Source organism: Solea solea, chromosome 15, assembly GCF_958295425.1.
Source record: "Solea solea chromosome 15, fSolSol10.1, whole genome shotgun sequence".
NCBI lineage: Eukaryota > Metazoa > Chordata > Actinopteri > Pleuronectiformes > Soleidae > Solea > Solea solea.
Window position 1 is genome coordinate 18,668,180 of NC_081148.1, and position 21,777 is coordinate 18,689,956.

Consider the following 21,777-nt stretch of genomic DNA (forward strand, 5'->3'; position numbering starts at 1 on the left):
CATGAACAGCCTGTTTTAGGGATCCCGGAGTTTTGTGCCATTAATATTCATGGTGGAGTTTTGCCAAGGACAGGGGACATAACCTTGGGGTTGCTGTCACAGCCTGAGGGTACATCTCACTAGTTTAATGAGAGAACCCCCGCTCCCCCTCCTTTTTGTCTTCCCTTGCTTTCACATTTGGGCTTTTATCAATTACTTGCAGACACCAACACAACATGTATGTCCATGCGTCTGTTTGAGCTTTTAAGTAGGTGTGAATAATCCAGTTAGAAGGTGGTGAAGGTTTATTGGTAGAATGGAATTAAAAAGCTAATTCTGGCTTGATTTTAACATGTCCAAGTTGGAATGTGCTGCTGCCCTCACTGTACATTAACCAGCGGTTTTTAGTATGGTATCTTGAGTATATAGTCAAGTAAGACGTTACATCAGGGTGAAAGAAATGTCAGCTCCAGGTCCTCCTGCTGTCCACATTATCCTGATGTTTTGCAGCATGAGATTGAAGGATTGAAATTTTCATTGGAAAAAAATCCAGGTAGAAATGGAGACTTTTAACCTTACCTTACCTTACCTGTCATTTAACCATTGAGCTACCCCACCCCAACCTTTAACCCTTTACATGACACTCATTGAAATGCTTGAAATGGATTATCAGAGGATATAGAAGTGTTACTTTTTTGTGTAGAAAATCAAGGTCCATAAAGGTACCATATATGGAATGTACAAGAAAGACACAAATAAAGTGAAAGGAACATTATTTTACAGTGTATTTTATTTTACATTGATTTTGTCATTGATTTCACCACCTAAATACCATAATTAGTTGAGATGAGATATAACCATAGATGCAGGAGAAGCCGCATGACCGTACTTTTTGCCCTTATGAACTGCTTCGGAACTGTTTTACATGTCTGCGGAAGTTACCAATTATAGTCCTTTGCCATTGTTTATTACCAGCCACAACACAGTTATCAGCTGTGAATGAAACATGCCATTAACACATAAGGCTCATTTATACTCCACGCAAAAGACAGAGACAGATGGAATCTTTCATTCATTCTTTGCTTTCATTTCAACATGTCTCTCACCGTCAACAAAAGCCTCAACTCTGTATATTTTGTTACAGTAGTGGAGCTGTAGGAAATGAGCTTTGTTTCGAGCAGAAGCATGAAAAGAATGTTCTTGTTCCTGATGTTGCCTGGTGTTGAAAACATGGGTATAAACATCACGTAGGAAAGAAAGCAACAACAGACCTTGCTCCCCAGCTGGCTTCACGTCTGGGATCTGTCATGCTGTTATAACTTACAAGAAGGTCGTCTGTGGGTCACCGTGCGGCTTCGACGTGTGCGCGTCCACGTGTTTGTCTTGGGGAGCCCATGCATCTATAACCTGCAGGCACAGAGAGCCCCCCCCCCCCGCCCCCCCATCAATGACTTGCTGATTCACTTCATTTTGGCCCCCAAAACACTAAATCCCCTCTAACTCACCATGCATCGATCTCCCCACTTCCCCTATCTTTCATTCTTGCACACTCCTCCTCAGCTTCATTTAGAATCCACTGCTCCCTGTCTCCTTTCATTTACCGCACACAGAAATCCAATCCCCACCCAATCGTCTGTATCTGTGAAATATTTTGTTGGTATTAGATGACAGAAAAAAAGGAGGGCTGGAGATTATTGTGGGCCTCCCTCTGTTTACTGGTGGTGTGCAGGATTCCAATGAGGCTTAGCAGTGGGAAGAGTCATCTCCTCCTGACCTTAACTCTTTCAGTCATTATACTACATGGAAATATGTAGACGATCACAGATAAAGCAACCGTGTTATGATAAGGAGACAAGCAGTTAGGCTGTGTATATCAGGACTGCTGCTTCTAAAATCGAGTAAGCAGAACCTACAGGGAACATTAAGGGCTCTGGATTCTGACTCTGCACACAAACTGACACAAAGTGCAGCTGTCATTTTTCCCATCGGGCACATGGAGCAAGTCCAACAGGTGCATTTACTGTGATATATTTTCATATTTATAGATTGGTATAGTGATTTAACGTGCACAGTTTTATTTACCACTGGAGTATTTGTATATACTGGAGGTACGATTTTTTTTAATAAAAAGTTTAGATTTCATTCTACTCTTGAATAAACTTGCCGTAATAGAACTGTTTCACAGAAGATATTTCGTGACATGAAATAGTAGGACTAACACAGGGTTTATCAATGACATAAGCCACGGTCATGCTGTCGCTCAAGTGTTACACTAATGGCGTGTTTTCCACTAGCATGACTCTACTCGTCTCTGCACGGCACGGTTATTTTTCTTTTCCATTAGTGATTGTACCTGGTACTTTTTTTTTGTATCTGCTCAGGCGAGGTTCCGAGCGTGACGTTAAGACTGCCGTGCACTGATTGGTCAGAGTGTCGTCACAGGAAAAAGTACAAGAATCAAAGCGAACAATGCCGAACTGTAGATCAGTTAAAACAACTTAACAATCCTGAAAACATGGGTAAATCTCCACCATTTAGCATGGAAATTGCATCTAAAATTGCGTCATTTTAAATGAGGAGTCTGGTGTATTTAGTAACAGCACTGTCCAGCACGGTCCAGTGACTGCGTCTAACGGAGTGCTCATGCAGGAAGAACTGAACAAATAATTTTAATTAACTGATTCTAATGATTCAGTTCACTGAAAACAACTGCTTTACATGTCACTGGTCCGTCTGTGTCCCATATAATACAAAGTCACGGCAGTTTCATGCAGCCGTGCTGTGATGACCCCGCCCCCGTTGAGGAGGTACTATATTGTAATGAAGACCAACCAAACCATGTAGATGCGAGCTGAGCTGGGACCATGTAGTGGAAAAACAGCATCAATACTGGAGAAAGTCCCTCAAAAATGTGTTATTTTAAAAGCACATATACAGTATGTGATTGGGAAATTATAATATGTGTGTGCATTTGTGTGTGTGTGTGTGTTCTGTTGACATGTTTGAAATAAATGAGGTGTGGTCATGTGCAGCGATGACTCATTTCTATCTCGAGGCAGTAGAAAGCAGATTTCGTGACCGAGATGATAAAGGCGTCATGTTGTGGTGTGTGAGAAGTTGAAATGACCAAACAGAGCTGGCCTAAGGTACCGAGTTATTTGTGTATCTCACTGTGTCGTTAATGCTGGCAAACACAGCAAATTCACCCAGGGGGAATCATAGTGAGTCACCCCGTGTCTGCGGGTCTCCTCGCATGAAAGGTAAACACACAGGATCATACATTTAAAATGTGACTATGAATAGTTCAATAAAAGCAGTGACTTTAACATGACACTCCAAACATGAATAGCTCGGGAATGACGAGGTAACTCATCATTAATTAGCTAAAGCAAAGGTCAAGTGCAGGATTTGGAGGACGTGTGTTCTTTATTTCACATAAAAGTCAAGTCAATTTTATACGGCCCAACATCACAAACACAACTTGCCTTGTAGGGCTTTACAGTCTGAGTGTCCTCTGTCCTTAGACCCTCACATCGAGTGAGGAAAAACTTCCACAAAAACCCTTGTACAGAGAAAAAAATGGGGGGGGGGGGGGGGACCCAGGAAGAGCCACAGAGGAGGGATCCCTCTTCACATGTACATGTTCAGCAGATTACAAACAAAACATCACATTTACAAAGAGAGGAAAGAGGAGACGCTAGAGCATTTCATGAATCAATAACATTAATAACAATTATCATCATCACTATTATCTTGCCTTTAAAAAAGGGAAATCCCTGCACGTGTAACATGAAATATAAGTTAGAAACACACACATACAGTACACTTGATTATATTCTCTCAAACTCCAGCTAATGTCTTTGTTAAGTAATCAAATGATAACAGGGAGGTCACTGCTACACATGTAGACAGACATGACTGGACTACTGAAAGACTTGAATGGGGATTTCAGGCAGTCCCGTCTCATGACACACAACCTTTCAGAGATGTGTCTGATCCAGAGGTCAGATGTGTCCCTAAGGGACAGAATGAATGGCTGAACAGAGAAGTGAATCCATGTCAACCAGTGCACCAGGACATTCCCATAGTTTGGGAACCACATATGGGTCATTGGACTTTTATTTTTTTATTTTTTCAAATACATTTGCTTGATTTTTAAAGCTTTTCACTTGAAGCTGCAGTACAGTTTTTTTGTTTGTTTTTATTGATATTATTCTGCCTGGGTGTGGGATTCCACAACAGAGATGATGTGTCCTTCGCCAGAAAATGCACTTTGTGAAGCAATACTATCAGACCTTAATGAGAGAGATTTTGGGCGGGTACAAGAAGCTCTTTTCCCCCCCATCAAACTGCTGATCAACTGGGTGTTTTGAGCAGAAGTAGAACTGACTTCTGAATGTTTTCGTGTGCACCTCTTTGTGTTCTCAGTCATGCTCCATACAGTCTTAGATCCTGTTGCCGGGTGAAATGAGATCCAAACACACGCTAGACTAGATAGTATAATAATCAGCATTGCGTGCAATCATCCGACAAGCTTGAATGTAAAAGCGAAGCACTACAGTTTTAATATTCATGTGTAATGATGTAAAATACAGGCTTTCTGCATGGAGTTTGCACGTTGTCCCTGTGTGCGTCATCACAGCACGGCTGCATGAAACTGTTGTTGTCAGTGCACTGAAACATTAGACTCAGTTAATTACAGAGATTTGTTCACAGAATTATGACGGAAATAGCTAAATACACCAGACTCCCCTGTTAAATATTGTGATTCAAGACATTTCTGTGCTAAATGTTGGAGATGAACGCACGTTTTCCGGATTTTTAAGTCTTTTAAATTGATTTACAGTTGCATGCTATCGTCTCACGATCAAGTGTTAGAAGATGGATGAATTAATGAGGTTTTAAAAACATGCATATCATGAAGTTGTGGTTAATTTACCAATCAGATAAATATGGGAAACACTGCACTAGAGTTTGGACCTCAATTATTTTACCATTGGTCAAAAAGGCATTTAAATGGGGAAAATGATAATAATAATAATAATAATAATAACATCTCTGCACAGCAACAGACTGACAAACACAACTGTTCATGCCTGAAATAAATACACAGACGGATGCGCAGAAGAGTCGTGAGCATTATTGATGCAAACCCTGACATGCTGTTGAAAAATATGGCATCAAAGACAGATTGCCGGGCAGATTGTGACCAAATGTCATGATGTAAGCATGCACCAGTGAGAGAGAAAGAGAAAGAGAGGGGGGAAGAAAAGCAAGGAAAACGGGAAAGATACAAGGCTTCCCAGTGCCAGTGAGTATTTATAGATCAGATGTAGTCAGAACCTCTGCCTGGCAGCACCAGTGTGCTCCTTGTTGCTCCTGCTGATGTCTCTGTACACATGTGACACGGCTCTCGGGCTCCGTGGAGAACATTAGGAGAGGATGTGATGGCGATATTACTGGTGGGGAGGAATTCTGATGGTTGTCTGAGCGAGACAGAGACTGCATGAATGAAATTGGGTTCTAATATGAGTGCAGTTAAGGGATTTAGGGTTTTTAAAGCACTTTATAAAGCTGAAATTGGAGAATGTTGATTTTTGTCTGCCTGTTTATCGAATCTGTTAATGGAGTGGAGATAAAGGAGTGCGTTATTAATGTGTTTCTTTCTGAAACTCTGTGTTTTGTCTTTGTGCTGCTGCTTATCTTGTTCAGGTCTCACCTGAAAAACAGATTCTCAGTCTAAACGCAAGAAACCTCCATGTTTTTCTTTCTTTCTTTCTTTCTGGAAATGTAGGTCATGGCCTAAGGAAGAAATGATTACACTTCTGTGATGGGATGGAAACACTTTTCTTGAAACCTTGACTTGAGGTTTTATGCTTTTCGTGTGCTGCTGGTGATCTGGTTTTGTAATATTGTGAATTCTTTGTTCAACTCTCATTTGAAACGGAGCATGGTTAGATTAGGTAAAATAAAAATACATAAATTGTTCATTTGACGACTGTCATAATCTCAGATATCAGATTTAAATCTCACAATTATGACTTTTATCTCCAATTCTGACTTTAACCTCAGAGTTCTGACTTTTATCTCATACTTAATCTCAGAATTCTGATGTTAATCTAGAATGTGGCTCTAATACTCTTCCGTAATAATCCACAATCAATAAAATATGCAAAAGTAATCCACCCCCCTCCTCTCTCACGCTCTCTCTCTCTCTCTCTCTCTCACACACACTCACTCACTCTCTCTCTTTCTCTGTATGTGTGTGTGTGTGGGCGCGCGCGCGCGTCACACCGCGTGAGAGTGGCTCCGCGCGCCAGGTTCACTCCGCTCCTGGATGCCGAGAGCGCACACAGGAACAGACCCTGGAAACAGCGACTTATAGATGACTCCCCCCTCTTTATAACAATAATAACAACAATTATCATTTAATGCAAAGCAAACATGACTTGTTGACGGTGATTCAGCCGTAGCCATCCTCCGCGAGGGCGTACGACAAGACAAAACCCACTGTTCGGTCGCTGTTGTCACTCATAGTTCCACATTCCGGCGCACAAAATGAAGGCGAAAAACCGCGACCAAAGCCTGTCGGACTCCAGAGAGCTGGACGGATCCTACGACCAACTAACGGGTGAGTGAACCGGCGTCTGAAACACGGGAATGTTGCATTAAAAAAAAAAGAAAGAAAAAGATTCATAGTGCAGAGCTGTGAGGAGCTTGTTCCACCTAACTTCAAATGTCACAACCTGTTCGCCATTCATTTCCTCCCCTTTGGAAAATTTCAATATTTTTATATAGATATTAACATTTCTTCTTTATACTATAGTGTAAAAAAGCATGAAAGAAAAGGGGGAGAAATGAATGGAAATATAAACATGTTGAATCTTTTTTTAAATGTCAGTGTTGCATGTGGATGTTGTTGCATTAATGACTGAATGGTTTATGGACAACAGTGTGTGTGTGTGTGTGTGTGTGTGTGTGTGACCTTGCTGGCCTGGCTCAGACATGGAAGACCACCTCGCTCTCTGTCACTGTCTGTACGGAAACACCTGTATGACCGAGATGATGAGCAGAATTTATGAGGAGTTGCTTTGGTCTGTTCTATCTGGACGACTTGGTTTTTTTCTCTGCAAAGCACGGCTGCATCAACGTCTGAGCGACAATTCATGCCATGTGAATTTAAAAAGTTTCAATTAATTTGGTTTTCTCTCGCTGTGAGTTAGTGAGTGAGATAGATGATGACTACAGGGCTGTAATTAATCCATGAATTGGTCACTCAGTTGGTTGCCAGCTATGTCATATCAGTATTGATTAGAGCTGCAACTATTAATTAAGATTAATGGTTTGGTCCATAAAATGTCAGAACATCTTGATCAGTGTTTTTCAGACCTGGAAAGATGATGATGTTTTCCAATGTCTTGTTTTGTCCAGAAACCCAAAATGATTCAGTGTTAATGATTTCTTTGTTATTCGGTGCAAAGAAACCAGAACATATTCACATCTAAGAAGCTAAAACAATCAGAAATCTTGTTTCAATAATGACAAAAACCTCGATAATTGATTTATCGAGTTATTCTTTCAGTCCTAATATTGATGAATGTTTTCTGCTCAATCAAAAGAACTCTTGCTTCAACATCTTAAATGTGACACATTTCTGGTTTCCTGTGCTCCTCCATTCCAAAGAAACCAGACAAAAATGTGTATATTTTGTTCATGGACAAATAAATCATTGTTGTTTCTGACATTTAATGGACCACACAACTAATAAACAGAATCAATTTAAAAAAAAAAAGAGAGAAAATAATCATTAGTTGCAGCCCTGATGACTTGATCATTGCAGATGATACTTGACACACATCACTTTAATTGCCTCATAATGAACCCTGTCTGATACTGACTGGTACATTAGCATGTATGTAGGAGACGTCGGTGGTTTGCGACTGCAGCTTTATCTCCTGAGGTGTTTCCCTGACACCACATCCTTCCCTTGTCACGTTAGAGCTCTCCGCTCTCCCTGCTTATACTGAGCACCGTTTGCCTGTTAAGTGCCAGCTGCCTTAATAAAATGCTGACTTTTATGCCCGAACACATCCTAGGCCTGCAGAGGGAAGTAAGAGCCAGGAGAGAGAGCTGTAAGCCACGAGCTCTACGGGTTCGTTCGCACTGAAGTCCACGCATTCGCAGATATAAGCAGTGGTTTGTCACTAACGTAGTGTATCTTAAATTCATGAAGTCATTCCAAGTTGTGTGAAGACAGTGTGAAAACAGTAGACGCAGAGTATGTGGGCATCTTCTGCTGAATAATTTTTATATTAAAGTGTGTGTGTGGGTGGGCTTCACCTTTTGTATAGTCTGCTGCTGGAGGTTTAAAAAGTGACCGCAAAGGAATTGTTCTGGATTCACAAGCATCCGTCAGGCGTCGCAACTTTACATGCAGTATTTGTTGTGCTAGTCGTGTCAACCCGACGCGCTCCGTGCTCCCCGTCACACTTGGGCAAACCTTAAGCTTTGGAGAGCTCTTCACACTTCGACAACTTCTCTGTTGCACGTTCACCTTTTGGCTTTCTGCTGCGATTAGTCTAAGTGTGTAGTAGATGGGGTCTGTGTCACCGACGGCGGGTCACACGTCTGCCTCATGTTTTTGTTTGTAGCAACGAGGGCTCGATCATAAATTGTTGGGCAGTCTCCGGTTAGTATCAGTCGGTAAAACAATTGGAGCCCCTAAAGAAATGGAATAATAACAATAAATGAACAAAAGTCACATACTTAGTATTCCCATGGTGTGGGAATAGCTCGACCGAAACAACCCGAAAAAAGGATCAGTTAAAATCCCAAAAACATCCCTTAATTTCCACAATTTATACCAAGGACATTTTTACACACACACAAATATTCACATAACACATGTAATTTGTTCACATAAAGCAAAAAAGTGCAACAATAGAACAATAAAGATGGTAACAACACACGTACCTCTTCCCCTAGTGTATGACCACAGAAAGGGAAGATAATGGAGGAGACACACCACAACCACAACCACACAAGTGGACAATCACTAAAACAAAAGTTCCACATCAAGTTTTGTGGAATCATCCATCCATCTTCAAACACTTCATCCTCCAGTCTCAGCTGACGTAGGGCGCAGGCCCTTGTTCCCGACCAGGTCGTGAACTCGGGTCTTCATGCTGCAAAGGCAAGATTGCTAACCGCTACACCACACCACACCACATATAATTAGCAAATGTGACAGGAATCTGCATCGTCCTCTTGTTTGACATTTACTCCGCTCATCTGTTCCCAGTCATGTTAAAAATGCTCTCCTGCTTCTGTCAACAAGAAACCACACTGCTTTTTTGAAGGGGTAAAGAGAGAGAGAGAGAGAGAGAGAGGGAGAGAGAGGGAGAGAGAGTGAGAGAGAAAGAGTCATGCAGTGTGGCGGAGCAATTTACTCCTGGCGTACGTTTTAATGACTTCCTCAAAGCTGTGAATCGCATGGTTAATTCATCTTTGTGAGACGCTGTCAACTCTAAAACATACTTGGCCCTGATGGTTTGTACGGTTATAAAGGCTGACTCTTGACATAGCAGTCAGTGTAATGAAGACGTGGTGCAAATACGGCTCGTCTTTATTTTTTTCGGGCCTTCTTCACTATGACAGAAGGTCTTTTTCTGTGTGTGTGTGAGTGACAGACGCAGGAAGGGCAGGTGACCAGTGAGTTTCTGTGTAATCCCCTCTAAAATGAAGTATTCAGTGTGATGTGAGAGCATGACTTTTGAGAATGGATTCTTCAGTGGGTTTTTATGTGTGGGAAGGACAGGTGAGTCATTCTTCTTACTTACAAGCAACATACATGCATGTGTGTGTGTGTGTGTGTGTGTGTGTGTGTGTGCGCACACTCAAAGCAAAGCCACCCTGTGTTGCTTAAAGGTAGTGTGGGTGGCGGCCAATCACCGCTTGAGTGAAATGTAACCCTCTAGAAATAACTGCTTCTCAGGCCGGTACATTGTGCTGAAGTGCGCCCTACCGTGTGTGTGCATGTGTCGGGAGTGTGCGAGTGTGTGCTGGCCTGACATTCCCCCGTTGTGTTTAAGAGCACCGGCTGAAAGATGAGAGGTAATTATAGAAGCGTGGTGCAGTCACCTACTCTTTCACCTCACAAGCCAAACTCGGGAGGAATCATGTCTCTCTCACACACACACACACACACAGTGTGGCACAATATTAGCCGGGCTGATCAATTTGGTGAAAATATCTAATTGCAATTTAGCTTTTAAAGCTAAGCGTCAGTTCATGCAGGTCTTTGTTGTTTTACGTCTGTGAAATTATGTGATCGTTGTCATTTGGATTGGAATCATGTGACTGAAAGTTGGTCTTTTATTATATTATACAGTATATTAGCAAGCTGTCAATGGCTTTAACCCTCTTATGACCATCAAGATATTCAGGCCATCTGGATTTAGTTTGAATTCATGGCTGTAGAATTCTCAAAAAATGTTCAATGAGTGAGTGCTTCTGCCTCTTTCTAGGATGTTACGGTAATGAGAAGTAAACGTGCCAAAATCCCATCGGCAAGGATGGTAACAGAAGGGTTAACTCCTGCAGCTTGTGTATGTAATGGTCCAGCATATCTTGAATAAATCTAATAGACCTTTTTCACATGAAATAGTAGAATAAACACAGTTCTTACCAGTAACATTATTTAGGGTTCTTCTCCAGGTTTAAGCAAGCCAAGATCGTGACACTTTAACCTAAAAGTTTTTATTTTAAAACTGCATACATTTCTGGAATGTGTTCCAATAAGGTAATTGGGAAATAATTAATACTGTGTGGTCATAATCGCATTTAAATTGGCATGGTTAAAACTGAACATGCAGCCTTTGCCATTTACTAATTGTTTTGTTTGGAAGTCGTACGTGTTTCACTCTGCTCTCAGGCCCAGGACAGATGTCATGTTTTGTCTGATTTTTGACGGTTTTATTTTTCACATACAGCTCCTCGTGAGAGATGTTAAAAGTATTTGGCATTTAGAACGACGGCAGGCTTAATGTCAGGAAAACCCTGAGCAACACACAAGAGCCAACAAGAGAGAAGCTGATCTAAAAACCACATATCACCCAGCCCAATAATGGACTGATGGAGAGCCCTCATGGTGAAAGGAAAAAAATTAATAAATCATGATTTATAGTTTGGAGACTGAACCGATTCCAGGACAAAGATTGCCTTCATAATTGAGTCTGTCAGAGGGAGTTTAGCCTGGAGTCAACTTCTCTGCGTTGGAGGTTTTTGCTGCAGCTAGATCCGTAATGGCCACTGGCTGCAATTAAAAGCCCTGATTTAATGTGTCATCTGATGTGTAGGGACATGTGTGTGACATGCGTCGCTTCATCAGTGATCCTCTGTGGGTTCTGAGGCTTGTTTTCCTCCTGGTGAATTGCTGATGTGAGATGACTGGATTCCTCCATGGAGGCATTACTAGGAGTGGCTCTCTGAGGCTCATCCGTCACAGCGGTCATATGGAGGGAAGGAATGATGAGACATAAAGACACCATAGACATAAAGAGATCAAGGAAAGGAAGGGAAAAGAAGAGCAGGAGCAAAGTGCAAGATGATTAATGAGGTTGTTTGGGTTGATCATGCCCAGCAGTGTTCTCCGGTAGTTGATATTTGTCTTTTATCTTATTACAGAAACTTTTCCTGCCAATTCCTCCCCTGTTAATGCACAGCTACGTCCATCAACATAGATGTAATGCTGCCGCTCGAAACTTGATTTTCCTCCTGACGTTCAGATTTGTGCCTCTTATGGTATGTTTAAATGAAAGAGTTTACCAAAGTGTCTTCTTACCACTACTGTATAGTGGACCCGCTGTATTTCTAAATGATCTGAGTGACTGTCTGCACTTAAGATGCACTCTCATCCTCATCCTCTCTCTTACCAACTCCATCCAACTCCGCCCACTCACTCTGTCTCCGCACTCTCACAAATCAGATCATATCACATCATATACTGTATTTCTGTTTCGAACAGTGTCCTCAGTGTCTCACTCTCCGTGTCCTGATTCATTTCGCCTTTCGTTCTGGGCTCTCTCTCTTTTTTATTTTTTTTTTGCCTCTGTACCAAAGCCTTCTCTTGTGAGCTTTTCTGTTGTCCATCCTCTCTCTTGGACTGACTCCCCCCACCCCAAACCCCCCTGACCCCCTTCCTCCTTCCTCTCCACCTCTCTCCAGCCATGGTGAGGACCCATAGCTTAATGGGGCTAGAAGCCAGAATCAATCCTAACGAGTTTTAATCTTTGACTGAGTCTACAGGCAATCGTTAATTAAAATAATCCCTGCTCACCTCTCCCTGTCCCCCTCACCCCGCCTCCTTTCCTCTCCCCTCCTCTCTGTAAACAGATTAATTTATAAAAGGCTGCAGGGGGAAGAGGAGACCGTGGAATTTGGTCGGGAAAAGTCGATGTACGTCTTACACTGAGGGACAAGGATTTAAGAGGCAGTGTGGGGGGGGGAATAAATCGACAGAGTTGTTTGATTCTACACGTTACAAATGTGCAACATGTCAAGCACTTTATTTTCTCAACATCAGCCCACTGTTGCTGTCCTGTCTGATCAAAAAGCAAGTGATTGACTGATGGAAAGTGTCTCTGAGTTTGATAGATCTCCATGTCATCGCCATCCACTGATCTCTCCCTCTCTCTGTCTGTGTGAGCCTCTTCCTTTGCTCTGCTGTCACTCAGAACATCTGATCTACATGAGGGGATGGTTTTCTGTCCATTTGCCACTCTCTTTTCATGTATTAGTCTAGAGGCGGTTATTCATCACATCGTCATGGGGAGAAGCGGATGCCAGCAGATCCCACAACAATGATATTGTGTTTTCGTGTACAACCCTTGTTCCACTTTATACTCTGTCTCCTTCTCTGTGTGTGTGTGTGTGTGTGTGTGTGTCTGTTGAGGTAATTTGCTTACACAGACTGGAGATAGGAGATAGGAGAATGCTCTGTGTGTGTGCCCTTGTATTTTTATCTCTTTAGGACCTTTTCTGGTATAAACACTGACCTTGTCAGGGACAAGTAGTTCTTACAAAGTCGAAAACGGGGTCCTACGAGGCAGAGCCTCATTTCTGAAGAACTGCTTAAGTTTAGGGCTAAGATTGTGGTTAGGTTAAGGTTAGGGTTGGGCATTGATTGGTTATGGTTAGGGTACTATGACTTCCATGATCCAGGAAAGGGGGGTTGCAATTGACCAATAAAATGGAATCAACTGTTAAAGGCGGAGATGTTTATGTGTGCGAGCTGGTTGGTCAGGTGATATGTTGTTCTGACTGGGTTAGTTAGCTTGTTGACTGGACCTGTAAAAAATATGAGCTAAGCTTTGAGAGTTCATAAGAAGAACAAAAACAACATACTAACAGGAGTGTACCTCTACAAAGCACAATTAACGCTACAATCACAAGGACAACTTGTACAGGACTTTGTGTCAGACATTCCTCTAGAAAAGCTACAGCAGCGATGTCTGTTTCTAGTGAAATCCTGCAAAAAAAGTGTAGCCTTGGACAAACTTACTAGTATCCAAAGCAGGCCTCTCAGTCCTGGTCCTGGGGACCCATTGCCCTTCATGATTCAGATTCAAACAAATTGGTTGTTCTGCAGTGCTTGCTGATGAGCTAACCATTTGAATCAGGTATGTTGCAGCAGACAAATATTCAGGCTATATCACATCGTTGATGAACAGCATCATTTGTTTAAAAGCACTTAATGGAGCTGAGAAAGTCTGGAAGTGGCTGGAAGTTATGTATTTCAACCTTAAAGCACATGATATAATAATGCAGTGTTGTTGGCTCTTATTCAGTCACACTTTAAGACACATTTTGCTGGTAAAAAGTGTAAAAAACAGAATTTAAGAAAGATTTAATTGGAATTCGGAACAAAAAAATGGATATCATAGGGCTCGAGGTTAGGGGTAAGGCTTTGGTTAGGCTGTCCAATGAATGAAAGTCAATGTCGAGCAGTGTGTGTGTGTGTGTGTGTGTGTGTGTGTGTGTGTGTAGGATGTCTGAAGGGCATGTGTGACTGGCGCTGGCATTGAATTAAATGTTTCAGAGAAAAGGGTGTCTGGAGAAGTCTGGGCTGCATTCTTTCCCCATTTTCTTTTTCCAACAAAACAATTTAATGACTTATTTGGTGGTGTTTGTTGTTTCATTCAAGAATAAATGTTCCCCTCCCTTCAATCAACATGTAAGAGAAGTAGCAGACAGTGATTACCACTACGACATGTTTGTCTTCAAATGAAAAAGACCTGTGTTCAGTTGTGTATGAGAAGTTATTAGGAGTGGCTCGAAATCACTTTTTTATGTCCCATGTCAATACTGATATTACAACCTTATATTTTTATCAATATATATGTAGAATAAGTCTTTATTTCTAACCTAATAACCTATCTGCGAATAACACGTGATGCATTTACTGCCTAGCTACAACCAGGTCCAGCCCTCACTCACATACTGGTCTGTGATGATACTGTGTTTAGAAAAGCTATTACATGGTATTAAGGTTTGTGGACTGTGTCAGATTTGACTCTTTTCTTTTTCCAGTTTTTCCAGTATCCAGTATTTTCTGGTGTCCGCTCATCCCTAGACGTTATCTGCATCAATACTAACACCTTTTATATCACAAGACCATGGCACAGCGGGCATACGCAGGATGCTGATTGTGTCGTCTGCAGTTGTATCAAAAAATAGCACTAACAAAAAAACAGCGTTGGGAAAGTAAGAGCAAGCTCTTTTGTCGCCAAATGCACTACGAGTTAAAAATGAAACTGAAACTAAGTGTTGAACAGAGCTTTTTGTTCACGACTTATAGCCGAGTTGTGGCCCGTTAAGAACCAATCGGGAAGCGAAAAGCAAGCGTTCAGACTAAAATACAGCCCTGGAATTTTCAAATGAAAACAGAGCCAGAAGAGTTTGCAAACTTTTCCACTTAAAGGGCATGTAAACTCCAAGATAATGCCACTGTGGACAGCTCTACTACTGAGGACATGAACACAATTCATCCAGGGTTCTTGAGTGACAACTCAGGAAGCTCAGCAGAGAGATAAGGAGGCAGGTGGAGGTGAATCGACGAAGCCTGGGGTTTCCTCTTGACAAAACATAAAATCTCTTATGCATTCTCTCTCACTCTCGCTCTCTCTGTCTCTCTGTCTCTGTCTCACACATACACATACACACAGGTTTTGGCCTGAAGGATGGCAATGTGGGAGAACACTTCAGCTGGTCTTACAATCAATCACTTAGTTCTGACAGAACTTTGGACAAGGTCTAGTCAATAAAGCCGTGCACAAGCGCGATAGTGAAACAGGGGAAGATGAAACCACAGTGGGGGGGGGGGGGGGCTGGGGGCTGGGGGCAGGTCAATATCTGTCAGTTAGCCTACCAGTCAGAATTAACTCAAGCCTCCCAGTGTACTCAGCGTCTTAACTGCCCCATCAAACCAGGTTTAATGGTCGGTGTCGTCCAATATTTTTAGTCGGTTATGATTTCATATGATTCTAAATATCATGATATATGATTCTGTAGAGAGTAGCTGATTGGAGAAATGTCTTGAAATGGTCTTTGAGAGAAAGATGTTCAAACCAGCCTGTGTTGTCTTTGACTTGGAATTTAAGGAAGATCTTGAAATCCATCCACCAATCATAGTTTACCCTGTGAAGCACAGAAACTGCTGCCGTTAACGTTTTGAATGTGAATGAATACAATTAGCAAATGGCTTTTTGATTCTTCTAGGTTCTGTGTCAATACATTTTGTTTTAATACATTTTGGAAATTGTTCAAGTCGTTCTCATTCTTGCATAGTAGATGATTAATGGTGCATTGCGTTAATGATCCATCACATCTCTTAAAAACATTTCAAATACACAATACAGGAAACAGCACATCTGACCAGACAAATATGACACAAGGCGCTCCTCAAGGCTCCATCTTGGGGCCTCTTCTTTAGAACAACATATCCAAATAAGTCACTACAGTTCACAGATCTTTCCTTTGACTTTCTGTCTGTCAAATAATTGATTACAAATATGTAACAGTTGGCTCATGAAGCACTGACATATCTAGGGCAGAGATACAATTTTGACCTGCTTCTATGTCATTAACCAACCAAACCTCCTGGGTTGTGCAGGACATGTCTGCTTTCTGTCCCCAGAATCCAAACTACACATGGAGAAGGGTTGTTATCCACATATCTAGAACAAATTCTCAGAGAAATACTTCGAATTTCCACATAGACATTATTGTATGTTGAGTAATCAAACAGGAAGTAATCGTTGACATGCGAGATGTATAGTTTCCAATTTTTGAGGAATCTACAGTATGTCGATGATTTTTGCAAAGGAAAGAGGAAATTGTGGTTGGAAAAACGTGAGATTGTCCAACCTGCCCTTGCTGTAGCCCCGAACTGACTGCCATCCTAATTGCAACACTGTTAGCCTGAGGCCAGGTTGACGGTGGGGGGACACTCCTTGACAGCTTGGTCTTTATCTCTCTCTGGATTGATGCTGAAATCAGCAAAATCCCCAACCAGCTAGGTGTGCACACTGTTACAATGTAGACGGAAATGTCTCCAATTGCAGTTTTGGGGCTATTATTATGGTTTAAGGTACTGCGGTTGTAGGCGAGAAAGTTATTGAGAAACGTTGATTTGCTGAGCTGGTAACTTTGTGTTCAGCCTCACAGTCTTGAGGCGACTGTTGAACCAGCCCGTACTTCCTCTCAAGCAGCCACACCAAACACGTGTGAATTCCATAGACGTCGACTTCAGAGGTCCAACAACATACATTTATAGTCTTGAAAATCCATTCACTTTAATCATCTCCATTGCACACGGCTTGCCCTTGGTGTTTACTTGTTGACTGCAGGGCTTGAAAATCCCCCCGCTATCTCCCACTGGCACTGGTAAACTGATTACTCTCACAGCAACCTGACGTTCCATAAGTGCTTCCCCCCAGACACCGCGGCTTGGCACCAGAATTTCATAAGAGTTAATGGAGTCGCCTAATGAAAACACACACACACACACACAAGCGCACACAAAGAGACTCACACAAACTCACTCCGAGGCAGGTTTGATTGAGTGGTGGAGTGACAGTCGTGACAGCAGTGGGGTCGTTACTGACCTGGATCAGCACAAGAGCCACGGACATTACCATCAATGGTGGAACCAGACCTTATATTGTATATAGGGTGGAGAGAGAGGAAGCACTGAGGAAGTGGAAAGGGCTGGCTAGTAGAGAAAGAAGTGGAGTTTCCAATCTGCCTGTTTTATGCATTTTATACACAGAAAAAGTACTTATTTAAAAAAATGATCTAACCCTTTAACACCTTACCCTCAAAATATCTGTCTGGACTTTTGCTTATTTTAACCAACAAAAAGAACAAAATGTCCTGCAACTAAATGCTTTTGACCATTTTCCAGAATAATTTCCAATATCTGCCAGTTATTTACAATGTTCTGCAAAAACACTGCAGTTGTGCACAAACAACAAATTTTGCATGTTCAATTTGAAATTTGAACTGTATGAAACAAATTCAAAATATAATTTTTTGAGTCTCTCAATGTTTCTTTGTCTCTCAATGTGCAAAAACAGTCGAACAAATGGAAACTATGTGCAGGTGTACTTCCCACTCTCTCCTCTCTGGCGACAAAGATTTGCAGGGTTCCTGAAATTACCGTAATAACCGCACGTTGGCTTTGACATGCAACTTCTCAGAAACCTGCACAAATGTCGCAAACCACAGTCCCGAACTTAGTCCAAGAACCAAATATGAGCACACAAAAAAAAGATCGGAAGCCGCAACAAAGCTTTTATTTACACACTTTTTGATCTTGTATTAAGTCCGAAACCAGTCTTTGAATATGTCTTTTCCATTTGTAACATTCTAATGGAAATCTAGCTGAAAAGAATCAAATTATTGTTTATACAGGAGGATTATTGCCATTGTTGAGCTGTGCCGGCCTGTCCTTGGCAGCCAGATGGGGCAGGGTTGTTAGAGGGGAATCTTCCTGACAGCTTAGGCCTCATCTCTTCCCCTGAGAAAAGCTGAAACCGGGAACGATTTTCTATCCACCACAGATAATTGTGATTTTTTTTTTTGGTGGGCGGCATTTCAGAAAACTTTGAGAAGGCAGAAATGAGGAAAGACTGAATGACGTTTTTGTGTTAAAAATAAACAGTGTACCACACATGAGTGAGATACAGAACAGGGGCTTGCTACAATGTAAACTAATGTTAACTATAATATAAGGGTAATGCATTTTCAAGGTTGATTTTTCAATCCCAGTCTCACACGTGCACAAGATGTTTGCTTCTTTTGAGGGCGAGTTGACGAGACGCAGCGAGCCCCGCGCTCATGCAGACTCAGAGAAAGTCATTAAACGGGCTAACGATTATTAATGAGGCCTGTTTAAAATTCATGCACTGAAATATGGGCCTGTTGTTCCTCTTCCTGTGTGTCCATGACTGAGAGAGGCTCTGCTGGATTTTGGCATCAAAGGAGACTTTACTGACAGTATAATGGCGCCCCTGACTCTCCTCTCAGAGCAGGATGAGCACAGTTTGGGGACTGAACCACTTCATTAAAGTTTCGTCTTACGCGTGAGCCCGTAAAGTTGCTTTGACATGACAATCATGTGCTTATTTATTGTGTGACTGTGTGCATATCTGTGTACATTTGGAACTCTTTAATGCCTCCTTTTCTGTTATTATTTTATGTATTCCTGTTATTTATGGTTTTGGCTTCACAGTGAAATATTAATGCATTATTTATGATGTCAAGGCTGTGACGGTGAAAGTCCTGTTGGAAGTAATGCCACGGTTCACGCAATATCCTAGAACAGGAGATAAATGACTTTCCTATAGCTGGTTTTGAATTCAGAATAATAAAAGACTCAAGAACCTTCAAACCTCTCAGTGAATCTTAAATGTTTCCTTACTCTTACACCTCTTTGCACAAATATTTGTAAGTATATGCAGAGTTGTTTTAGGTTAAAAAAACAAACATTAATCTTCTACGTTTATCCACTGTTTGTGTTGACTATACTGTTATTATCACTAGGGATGTCAGGAAAAAAAAATCACTTATTTACACCATGGAAGGAAACAATGAGCATTTTTGATTTGTTTTAAGTATAAAATATACATTAATAACAGTCTAAATAAGGTTGGGAATAGTAGTAGGCACAAAACCAAAATAATATGCTACACTTATAATCAAATAAAATACTGCAGGACAACACTGTGGATAGATAGAGACATATACTTTATCTATTATGAATACACACACACGTGTATATATATATATTAATTTTAATATTAATTTTAATATAGCCACATAATCATTAAACGTATATGTGAACCATGTGAATCATAAAATCATTTTCAGTGGAGGAGTTACACGGTTTTACCCAGTCTTTAAATTCTCATTGATATAGTTTCTGAGTAAAATAATCAAAGCGCTTCAATGAATGGATGTCCAGGCAAACTTTGGGTTGAATTCCCTTTGTTTGTTTGCTCTGTGCACCGACAGTAACAAACATAAGACCTGATAATCAGGATAAATGATCAGAATTGCTCCTGCAGTCTTTCTTTGTTGGGGTTTTAGAGCTCAGTTAATGTGAGCAGCACACAGAAACAGTTTGAGTCTGTTTTGTGAATGACTTGTTTTCTACTGTTTACTGTCTCATTGATATTCCCAAGTAGTCTGACAAGAGAGAGAGACAGAGGGCAATTGCCGATTCTTCTCACTTCCCCTGTCACCTTCACTTTCACCTCCCCTCTTCTACCTTCACCTGCAGTGTACCACGTTCATCTTTCTCGTCCAGCCTCATTCTTTACCCGAATGAGAGGAAACCTCTTCCTTTCCTTTCTTTCTCCTCTCCTCTCTCCTCGTCCTGATAGGTGGGAAATATAATTAAAGTGGATGTAGAGTTAATAATTGCAGCTGCAGCTATCACGCCCGCGTAGGCAAAAGTCGTGACTAGGCACTGTGTGTGTGTGTGTATGCGTGCATGTGTGTCACAAAGGGAGATTTATTCATATTAGCCCTTTAGTGCAGTGAGGGCAGCAGCAGGGTGAACACTGGCATCTCTCTGACTGCATATTCCACAGGAGAAAACTCAGTCTTTAAGAAGAATATTGCAAGAGACACATGAACAACTTCAGATAAATTATGAAAGTAAAACTGTTACTGTCTCCTGAGTTGTGCTAAAAAGTGACGTGTAAAAAAAAAAACAGGCCATCTGGTTCTTCCTGGATGAATCACTTTAAACTCAACGAGCTGTCCTTCATAAGTTATAGACATACAAAGAACATCTCAAACCTGGGTGTTTTAAAATCTTTAATCCTTAGTTGACATATTTCGCTGATAATGTGTGAGTTTTATAGGAGTGACAGTCTCTCTTATAGTGATAATAAAGCCAGAGCTTTTTTTTCCCACTCTGAACCTCTCCCATTTATATCAAAACTTCCACAACAGAATAAATAAATCAATAAACACACATCTAATATGTACTCTAACGGCAGGCAGCCAGACAAAAATAATTCAAATTCACCAAGTTGAAGGATAACGGCGGATACAATGCTGTATTGACAGAAATGAAACCTGGAGGACACAGATCACCTGCCTTTGTCAGCTTTTTAACAGGCTTTCCACACGTAAGTCAAAGTTTTATGGACTAAATACAGTTTCCATTTAGTCAGTACTGTCAGTCACCTGAGAGATAGCAGGCACTCACAGGGCAAACACACACACACACACACACAGGCAGGTGAGACTGCTGCCCATTGATCTGTTGATTTAAGAACTATAATACCACAGCTGCTCTTTGTCAGCAGCCAGAAAAGAACCTCTGTCACCACTGGCCTGCCTCTTAGTCCGGCTTTGTGTCAGCATAAATAAAAGCGCACAGGAATTATTTTTAGCATCTCTCTCATTTTGTCTTTAGGCGAAGTGTGGAGATACCTCCAATTGAGGAGGTGATGGATAAACTTTTAAACTCATTCATTCTTTGTCATTTTTTTAATCATACACACACTGTGTGTCGTGTGATCACACACTTTTCATACCACTTGTGTCATTGACTCTTTGCAGATACTTTTATTGTCACTGCACTCAAAGTACAACAAAATGTAGTTGTGGATGAAGACAATATAGGATTCACTTGACAGTTGTTGTGATAGTTGTCATCCACCCGAGTACACACTTTAAAAATATCACATTTATTTGGTATAGGTATCAGAAAAGATATATATGTACATATAACAAATACAGCTTCAACAGAGATGAACGTAACTTGTTCCTCATGAGTTTTCTTGCCGCAAAGTTATTATTAGAAGCAGAGAGTCATAAACACTGTATGTTTGTTTGTTTGTTTGTTTGAAGTCTTATCCTCACTTATCATCACTGAAACATTTCACAGTGTTATTGCATTTCCGATGCCTTTCTAATTTCGTGCAGCCCTCGTGAACACCGCTTGTTCTGAATAAAACATTTTCCCATTGATGGTGTTTACACAAACGGAATATTCCGTTCATATTCCCGTTTAGATTTGACAGAATATAGTCCCATCGGGCACCAGCGTGACCATAATCACATCAGATTACGCCTCCATTTTTTTTATTCCGAGTATGACCTTATTCTAGTTAATGTAGGCGGAAAAGAAATATTCTGAATAATATATGGGAGCTCTTTCATCAGATGAATTAAAGTGTACTGTGAGTCTGGAATGAATGCATGTGATAAATACTGTAA

At 41.2% G+C, this 21,777-nt stretch overlaps 1 protein-coding gene across 4 annotated transcripts in view; it reads left to right on the plus strand.

Moving 5' to 3' along the window:
* LOC131473877 (Kv channel-interacting protein 2-like) overlaps window positions 1-21,777 on the plus strand; it is a 155,557-nt gene that overhangs the window by 55,404 nt on the left and 78,376 nt on the right. For 2 of the 4 annotated variants that reach the window (XM_058651465.1, XM_058651467.1), the window contains exon 1: window positions 6,327-6,610. The exons of the other annotated variants lie outside the window; for them this stretch is intronic. In XM_058651465.1, coding sequence (XP_058507448.1) covers window positions 6,538-6,610 — 73 coding nt within the window. In that variant the 5' untranslated portion in view covers window positions 6,327-6,537. Of the gene's footprint in view, window positions 1-6,326; window positions 6,611-21,777 lie in introns of those variants that run through there. 4 annotated transcript variants of the gene reach the window in all.